The sequence below is a fragment of the Nicotiana sylvestris genome, chromosome 12, assembly GCF_000393655.2.
Source record: "Nicotiana sylvestris chromosome 12, ASM39365v2, whole genome shotgun sequence".
NCBI lineage: Eukaryota > Viridiplantae > Streptophyta > Magnoliopsida > Solanales > Solanaceae > Nicotiana > Nicotiana sylvestris.
Window position 1 is genome coordinate 142306850 of NC_091068.1, and position 10020 is coordinate 142316869.

A 10020-nucleotide genomic window follows, 5' to 3' on the forward strand; every position below is an offset into this window, starting at 1 on the left:
CAAAAGATATCAAAATCTTTTTGATTAAATCAATTAATGAAGATAAAGAACTAAATCTTAGTCACACATAGTAAACCCCCCTTTTCTAGGAAGGTTCCCTCCCTATATATAGTCATGGGATCATTGCGACGTTCTTGGGCCAAGGCACCTTCATACCACGTTCGTTTTTGTCGTTCCCTAAGTATTGTTCTTCGAACTAGCGGGCACTGTGAGTACGTGATTTGGAACAAATCATGGCGTCTTTTACTATCCTGCTACTTAGACGGGCGCTCGGTTGGATCGACCGCAACGGTCAAATTTTAACCAATACAGATAATATGAGTGGTTAACTTTTTTTTTAACCATTTTGCCACCCCTACTCACAATGGAGGTTGAACGGAGAGGAAGAAGAAGGAGAAAGAAATGAAAGAGAGGAGATGAAAATGGAATTTTTGTTGGCTTGGAATTCTTTGGGAGGTTTGGGTAAGGTTCTTCGATGGAGGTTGAAAGGAGAGGAAGAAGAAAGACAGAGAAAATGAAGAGAAGAAAAAAAAGAAATTAAAATATAGAACTAAAATAACGGGCTGGAGAGGGATATAATTGTTGGGATGGGTTATGCCAGATGAATTTTAAGAAAGAGAAATATTTTTTTCGAAGTAAAAAAGTTCCAAAATTCGTCCATTAGTGGAGGTGGCAGAAATCCGTTTTATTTTTTAAGAAATCCAGCTTGTCATATCTATGTTATTCATTTGGGCAAATAACACATAATTTGATGGCTTTAACGAGATAAAATGGTTGTGTGACTTTATTCAAACGAGACATGTAAAGTTTAATGATTTTGGTGAGACATAAAATAATTCTATGACTTTGTTGATATACGCGTAAAGTTTAGCGACCATTCATGAAACTAATTAAAAAAGCAATGACTATCTAAAAACTTATATTTTTCTAATCCACTAGGCTTTTAGGAGGTTAATTTTTCTACATGGAGTTATCCGAAGATTGTCTCTTAAAGTATAATGTTGTATGTTAAGTTATATTTATCTAATTCGCTAGGCTTTTAGGATGTCAATTTTTCTACATGGAGTTATTCGATGATTGTAATTATTATGGTAAGTTAACATGTGTATTAGTTAATAATTTGTAGATTTTTATATGATGTGAATTTTTTAATTAAACAAGTCAAAATATTTTTTTTGTGCTTATAAAATTACAATATGAAATATTAAAATAAAAATGTAAAATCATACTATAAATTTTAAACATATAAATTTGTCATTCTTTCTAAACTGATTAAAAAGGGAAAAAAAATGGTCACTTTAAATTAAAAAGATGAAGTGTTGTATTTATTAGTATTAAATAAAAAAGAAACTTTTAATAAAACTTGAACAATAAAATCAACGACGTCACAATCACTTACCCACCATTCACCAACTCCGACGCTATTAATATATAAAGAGTTTGATGCCTAAAGCCGAAATTGCACCTACCTTAAGATCTGAACCTCCATTTTCAACAACAAAACAAATTCACAGAAATATCAAAAAATGGATTTTGAGGGTATTCTTTTGGGTATGGGCAATCCATTGCTCGATATCTCTGCTGTTATCGATCAAGATTTCCTCAACAAGTAATGTTTTCACATCCTTCTTTCCCATTTTCAGCTAATTTCCTATACAAAAATCGTTCAGTTTCCTAATTGTTAGTTGATTTAATTTCATAGATCTGGTAAATGCTAGTAGATGTTTATTACATATTTGCTACTTATTGCTTAAATTTTTGGATCTTGGATTGGGTTAATGCATTTGCTTTATATGGAGCTTTGGATTATTTTTTTTGTATGAGATTTAGAAGTTAAATTCTTATTTGAATGATATGGTTTTTAACTCAGGTACGACATTAAGCCGAACAATGCAATTCTTGCTGAGGAAAAGCACTTGTCTATGTAAGTTATTTCCTTTCATCTTAGTTCTACGTGTGTATCCACATTCCCTAGCTTAGCAGATTGCATTTGCAGTTTGCACTAGTTAGTTTCTTTTTTGTTCCTTTTTCTAAGTTTGCGCCTCTAATTAGGTTATTCGTCATTGAATTGATATATAAATATCTGGCCGGTTAGCTTAGCTCAGCTGACTGGATTAGGTGGCAGCTAGCTTCAGTGTCATTTGGGTACCATTATCGGGTTATCAGGGTCATTATTAATTTATTTAAGATTGAAAAGTATTTGCAATTTGATTCAGGCAATGAGGAGGTTATTCGTAATTATTCTTTGAATAGATTGATTATAATATTTCTTGCAGTTATTCCTGATTTCATTTGTTAAATGGTAAATGAAGTGCCTCGTTGCTTATCCGTGCTGAATGATTCTTAAACAAGTAGTTTTCTATGAGCTAAAAATATTTCACTGCCACTTGAAAAGCCTATTTTGGGTGGATCTTTGTTCAATTTATTTCCTACTGAAATATGAAGTCAATTTGGAAGTCATAATTTGTATTTCCTAGTATTGTTATGGAATATGCAATACAAATGGTTTAAGCCATATTATCCTGGGAAACTGAGAAATGGTGCCATGATTTCCTGAGGATTCACTATAAATTGGAAATGTTAGCATTTCTTTGTTTCATTTCTAGATAGGCTTATTGCTTTCTTAAGTGCATGGCTTGTTGCGATAAACTCTCATTCAAAAGAGTCTTGTATAGATACTTTTCTGGTTATAGTTAATTAAATAATGAGCCTATTATTTTTCTGATATTAAAGGTGAAATGTTTGCCTTGTTGTATAGTTTTATGTTTGGAATACAAATACAAAGAGAGAGTAGTCACTAGAACTTATTATGCTGAAGAAAATAGTTGCATCTTTTGTCTTGACGAAGCTTGTTCATGCAAAATGCTGATAAGGAATTTTATGATGTAGGTATGACGAAATGACATCCAAATTTAATGTCGAATACATTGCTGGAGGTAAATTGCCATCACTTGATACCTTATTTAACAACATCTTTGTTGAATGATATTTGCATTGAAGATACCACGGCAACCTGAACACATTTGTCTTTTCATTCTGAATTGCAGGTGCAACTCAAAATTCAATCAGAGTAGCTCAGGTGTGTTATCACTTTTGTTTTTCCTTGGTTCTTGCAATCTTACATGACCTATTTAGTCCAGTATAATAACTTTCCATTTTCACTTGCAGTGGATGCTTCAAATTCCAGGTGCAACAAGTTACATGGGCTCTATTGGGAAGGACAAGTATGGGGAGGAAATGAAGAAAAATGCGAAAGATGCTGGTATCAATGTAGATTCTTTGTCTCTAATCTTCTCCTTGTTTGGCCTTTTTTTTGTAGGGGGGGGGGGATGTTATTATCAATATTTTCAGATTTCTAGACTTTAATTTCATGATTTTTGCATTTAGGTTCACTACTATGAGGATGAGAGTCCAACGGGTACTTGTGCTGTCTGTGTGCTTGATGGCGAAAGGTTAGTCTAGAGCAATTTGCTTACTGTCTTACCTCCTTGCTGTTGTACAATTAAACTCGTAGCTTATTCTGGTTGAAAAGGAGAGCAAAGAAGAAAATATTATTTTTCATTTAGTAAAGGGTGAAAATATGACTTCTCAAGGTTTCAAATACTTCTTATGAGCTGACGATGTTTGGAAATTAATTTATCCAGGTCGCTTGTTGCAAACTTATCAGCTGCAAACTGCTACAAGGTTGACCATTTGAAAAAACCAGAGAACTGGGCTTTGGGTAGGAATCTTTGGTCCTGATGTTTATACGTGGAACTCTAATTTTCATGTTATATAAAACTTAATGTAAATTTTCATGTTATATAAAACTTTATGTAATGTGTCTGTACTCTGTATAGTGGAGAAGGCCAAGTACTATTACATTGCTGGATTTTTTCTCACTGTTTCTCCAGAATCTATTCAGCTTGTTGCTGAGCATGCAGCTGCCAAAAACAAGGTCTGACAGTTTGACAGTGTTTGTGTTTGACTGCTTTTTGTAGAGTTAAATCAAACAATCACGTGAGTTTTCGCATTGTGCAGGTTTTCTCAATGAACCTTTCAGCACCATTTATCTGTGAGTTCTTCAAGGATCAACAGGAGAAAGTCTTGCCGTAAGGCCAATGCTCTTGCCTCTTTAATGCTACTTAAATGGAGAAGATACTGATTAGGGCTTACATCTCTTGTTTTCAGGTATATGGACTTTGTCTTTGGTAATGAGACAGAAGCAAGAACCTTCTCTAGAGTTCATGGCTGGGAGGTAATGGGTGCTTAGATTAATTCCAGGTTTCTCAAAATTGACTCGGATTTGCGTTTTTAGCTAACTTATGCTCTAATATGACCAGACTGATAATGTTGAAGAAATAGCATTGAAGATCTCACAATGGCCAAAGGCATCAGGAACACACAAGAGAATCACTGTCATTACACAGGGTGCTGATCCAGTTGTTGTTGCTGAGGATGGGAAGGTGAAATTGTTCCCAGTTATTCCTTTGCCAAAAGAGAAACTTGTTGACACCAACGGTGCTGGTATGTGGTTTATGCTAGTTTTGCTTGTTTCTATTGCAATAGAGTTAAAATACCAATTCATTTAGTGGCAACTATAATTTGATCCGATTGACTAGTACTCTTCTTTGAATTCTGTCATATTTGCCTCTGTCTGATAAAGTTGCACCCTTTAAAGCATTTAATAAGTTTCGAGTCTTTTGCATAGGAAATTCAAAACCAAAGCTGGTAGGAACCAGAATTGTAAAATTTTGAACTATTAAAGATTCTTTGCTACTTTCTTGATTAAGTAGATCTCTTTGCAACTATTGGTAACATTGTTCCTCTCCTTTTGTTTCTGAAATATTACATCTTTCAGAGAAGTTTTTACAAGTTTTTGGAAATTAAGTAGGACGGTAAATTTTTGTAAATCTTAAATATGTTCACAAAATTTACAGAATGTTGCACTTCCTAGCTGTTCAGACTCCACTTGTGGGATTATACTAGGTTGTTGTTGTGACACTTCCTAGCTGCCTCTAGTTACCTTCTAGATTTTCTTCTCTAAAGTTAAATTAACTTATTGGTCGAACTGTTTCATGTGATGATAAATTGCATTAAAAAATTTCCTTGTGTGCGCCCTGTTTTACAGTACTTCTGCTTGGTAAACGAATCATGAATACCCAAGAAATTATATATTATTTCTGTGTACACTTTTGTAGGTGATGCATTTGTGGGAGGATTCCTTGCACAGTTAGTCCAAGGAAAACCTATTGCAGATTGTGTCAAAGCAGGGTGTTATGCATCGAATGTCATCATCCAAAGGTCTGGTTGTACATACCCTGAGAAGCCCGATTTTGAATGAGGGATTTTCCTCTTGTGGGCTTTCCATGTTCTTCTGTTAAGAAGAAACCTATTCTGGTTCTTATAGTATTTTTGATCTGGTTATGCCAATTGGTAATGGTATATCCACATCCCACTTCCCATCCCCCATATTGTTGTAAGGCATTTTAATTACCTTCTCTTCATCATTTGAGAATAACATTCTGTTGTAGTAATTCTATTTATTGCAATAAGGATGATTCTTTAGTTTTCATGCTAAGAAAGTGGTTCAGGCTAATACTCTTGGGGTTACCGGCAGTAATCAGTGGCAAAGCTAGGAATTTTCTCAAGGGTGTTCAAACTTGAAATAAGTAAAAGAAATAATCCGACAAAGGGTGTTCAATACATGTTATGTACCTTTAAAATCTAATATTTCACCTATATAAACAATGTAATTTTCTGATAAAGGGTGGTCAGTTGACCACCCTAACCCAAGTGTGCCTTCGCCCCTGGGAGTAATCCTGGTATTAAATTTGGGATTGCATTTATAATATTATTCAATATCGATATAAATCTTAAATCAGAACCTTGGTATTATCTATTCTATATAGAAGGTAAGATATAATCTTGGTTGTAACCCAGGATTATTATACTGGCAATAACTTTGTTTCCAACCAAAAGATCAAGATTGACAATGATATATTTACAACTCAGAGAGAGAAATAGGAGCTCAAATTCTGCAACCATGGCTATCTCAGTCACCTCCAAGACCACCTCTCTTATTGCCCGGTTGACCGTAAAAATCAGCTTATTTTAAGAATGCTTTTTCGCGAAAGTATTTTTCTCAAAAGTACTTTTGATGAGAAAAGTTTGTATTTGGTTAATTAATTTGAAAAACACTTTTGAGTAGCAATGAGTGTCTGACCAAACTTTTAAAAACTGCTTTTAAGTGTATTTTTCTCAAAAGTGCTTTTGGAGGGAAGCTACTTTTTTTTGATTCTCCAAAACAACTTCCGCTTCTCCTCAAAAACATTTTTTTTTCTTCCGAAAGCTTGGCCAAACACTTCAACTTTGAAAAAAGGTATTTTTTCCGAAAAAAAGTGCTTCTAGGAGTGAAGAAGCTCGGCCAAACATGCTAATAGCCAGTTAGCCTTGCAATCTGGTTCTCACTAGATACTAGGGTCATTTGGTTGGTGGGATAAAGGATAATAATTTCGGGATTAGATGCAAGATTATTTTATTGTGTTTGGTTGAATTTTTGAATTTGGGATTAGCAATCTAGGGATTAATTCAAGTATAATTTTCCTTCCACTGTGCCCAATTCAAGTATAATTTTCATTGTTGAGAATTCTACATCAGGACTGGTTTATCATGTACTATGCTTATAGGCCGGTAAAAGAGAGATCCCACAAAATACTACATTTATTAATGGGATTTTTACATATCTATACCATATCTGAAACCTTATTACTAAAACTGTGCATATTTCTATTATTATCCTCCATGTTTATATTTTTCCTACAAAATTTATACCATTCATTAAATACCCAATATTAAGAGCTGATTCCTTCCAAATTAGGCACCTACAAATCTGGGATAAATATTTGAATAGCTTATTCCTTCCAAATTAGGCGCCTAAAAATTTGGGACTAAATATCTTTTCATATTCACATCATATTTGTTTCCTTATGTGATATAGGAAGGTAAAAATTCCTAAAATAAAAAAAACTTTAAAGGTAATCCAGTCACTAAAGTCTTAATTCGGTCATTATTCTTCAGTTACGGATGAATAAAATAATATATTGTAAAGGACCAAAATGGAAACTTCATAATGGCATATAAATGCATTAACGTATATAACACACAATTGTAGTGACGTGTTATCCTTAATAATTGTATAAAATAGTTCTTTTCAGTACAAATCCTTATCTACAAATTTTTAACAAATAAACTACAAATCAGTTTAAGTATTGTATAAAGTTGTATTATTTTTAAGGGTATCTATAAAATTACTACATTTATACTACAATTAAACTATAATCTATGTTGAAAAAAAATATTGACTACAAAATTTTCTCTGTATTTTTTGTGAAGAAGAAGGAAGAGAAGATGAAGTCTGATTTTATGTTAATATCTACAAAATTCCTACATTTATCTACAAATAAACTATAAATTAGTTTAAGTATGTATAAAGCAGTATTGTTTTTAAGGGTATCTATAAAATTACTACATTTATACTACAATTAAACTACGATCTATGTTGACTACAAAATTTCTATTCATCTACAAAATTCCTACAAATCAGTTTTAGTATTGTATAAAGCTGTATTGTTTTTAAGGATATCTACAAAATTACTACATTTATACTACAATTAAACTACAATCTATGTTGAAAAAAAATATTGACTACAAAATTTCTTTAAAAAAAACTACAAAATTTCTTTCAAGAAAACAAGAAATGTAGCTGTGGCCAATTCCAACTTGAAGAACTTTCATGTGTAAATTGTTTCCAGATTGTAGTTATAATGTAGGTTAAATGTAGTTAATTTGTAGTTTTTGTAAAATTTTGCAGACAATTTGCAGATTAATTGTGGATGTCACATTTCTACAATTGGCTCTTCATCTATAAAATTTCTACAAAAAACTACAAATAAAAGCTGCCAAAAAAGCAATTCATATAATTCCAATCAAGAAATATGAGAAGAAGTTTAGAAGTGATTTAATATCACGTCTTTTTCCATTAATTGGATCGACACTAATATATCGCTCATGCTGTTTTATGACAAATAAACCAACCTTCCTCTGTATTTTTTGAGAAGAAGAAAGAATGTAGAAGAGAAAGAAATGGGAAGGGGAAAACGACGCTCGTCAGATCTTACGAATAAATTGTTTCTATTTTTATATGAACGAAAAAAGTCAGAAGGGAAAGTTGGAAATCTTCAGATCTCTCTCTATGGATGAACTCAAAGTGAAAACCAGAAGGAGAAAAATCAAAAACCACCCTAGCTCCCAAGATAACAGTCGTTCCCACCTGAAAACAAAAATCAAACGAATCCTTTCTTCTTCGAAAAACAGAGGCGTTTCAGTCAGATTTGAATTCCGTTAAATCCGTTTGAGGTCGTCGAGTCCAGGGGAGAGAGAAACGTGAGAGGTATGGGGGTGGGAGGAGAGAGAGGCGGGTAAACGAAAATGGGAGAATATACGCTCCTAAATTAACGCCTAATATAAATAAAGCATTAATTATGCCCATAATTTGAATTATCGTATAGAAATGATAATTTAGTATGCTTAAATATAATAAACACAAACCTTAAACATTGAGGGTAATAAGATTTCATATATGGTATAGATAGGTAAAAATCCCTTTATTAATCCAGTTGGATCTTTGCGAAAGGGCTCTATTGCTTGGGAAAAAAGTCTTGCATTGGATCTGAATGACCCTCTTATTCCTTTTGTATTTTTGGCCTTGGGCTTTCAACCTCATTAATTTAGCGTATGGATGATTTATGGCTATACAAATATTTAGTATGTCTTTTTTAAACCATAAGTTTCAAATGTTATTATTATTTTCTTAAATATCATATTCAGTCAAACACCACATCATAAATTGAGACGGAGAAAGTATAGGCTTTTAGGTGAGCATTGTAAAGCATGTGACGAGTGTAAAGTGGGTTTCCTTTCTATATTTGGAAGAAAATGGAAAAATCAAATAAGCTGATATCGTTGCTTGAAAAAGAATGAAGATTGGTATTTTGAATGAGGGTAATAGAAAATTCAATAAACAAATGATCAGTTGAGTACATGAAAGCAATAAATTAAGTTCACCTATGGTCATCGAACGTTCTCCACTATTAAAGTAAAGCAATAAATTATTTTTCAAGTAACTAAACGTTACTCTTTATAAATCTACAATAGTAAAGGCCAAAAACTATATTTATCGCATTAACGTAAATGAACTATGTGTAAAATTTCTGGCTCTGGACAATCATTGATATGTTGGTTGCTACTTCTACTTGTTGTATTTGTAAATAATAATTCTGGAAAAAAGAAAGTTAGCGAATAAACGTAAATATAAACGAAACAATAATTAATTCCATCCCACTAAATTCACAGTGTTTCCTTAAGGAATTTAATCCCCTCCTAGTACCCAAGGTTATGGATTATTTTCTCCCAGGATAGAACGAATTACACACTGGTATAGCGGTACTTCAAACCCCAGTGTTTCAGCAAACACAAAGTTCGGCAGCAAATCACACTTATGATTGCTTTGTTTGTAGTTAAAAAAAACAATGCAGAACAAAGGTGAAGAACTCAAAAGTCGAATGGAAATTCTGAGAGGAAGGAATGCAATTTATAGCCGATGTTGAGTTCTTACTGAAGAGGATATCAACGACAGCCAAGCTCTCAATTTCGTTTCTGCCTGTGCCTTCTCCTAACAGCTTGCTTGTACCGTTTTTTTTCCAGTTCAGTTTTTTGTGTGTCCTTGCTCTAATAGCTACTGCACATATTTATAGTGCAGTCAGCTATTAAGAGAATGACCAGCCACCACTCATGGTGGAGCATGCACTAGGCTGTTATGGAAGAAACACTTGGCTATGGTGGAAGGAGCGCTAGGCTGCTAATAGAACTGGTGGGATAGATACGCGGATTGGAACATATCCGTTACAAATACGGATAATATTACATTAATATTTACTATTAACAAATAAATTTGGTCCAAAAAATTAATCAATCAATCGA

At 33.1% G+C, this 10020-nt stretch overlaps 1 protein-coding gene across 1 annotated transcript; it reads left to right on the plus strand.

Moving 5' to 3' along the window:
- Positions 1 to 1451: 1451 nt before the first annotated feature.
- Positions 1452 to 5564, plus strand: LOC104230519 (adenosine kinase 2). The gene is made up of 12 exons (XM_009783352.2): positions 1452 to 1609; positions 1871 to 1924; positions 2890 to 2936; positions 3048 to 3079; positions 3169 to 3270; positions 3388 to 3452; positions 3645 to 3721; positions 3840 to 3937; positions 4021 to 4091; positions 4171 to 4237; positions 4323 to 4506; positions 5181 to 5564. Exons 1-12 carry the CDS (start codon positions 1527 to 1529, stop codon positions 5321 to 5323), a joined length of 1023 nt encoding a protein of 340 aa, XP_009781654.1. The 5' UTR covers positions 1452 to 1526; the 3' UTR covers positions 5324 to 5564.
- Positions 5565 to 10020: the final 4456 nt, after the last annotated feature.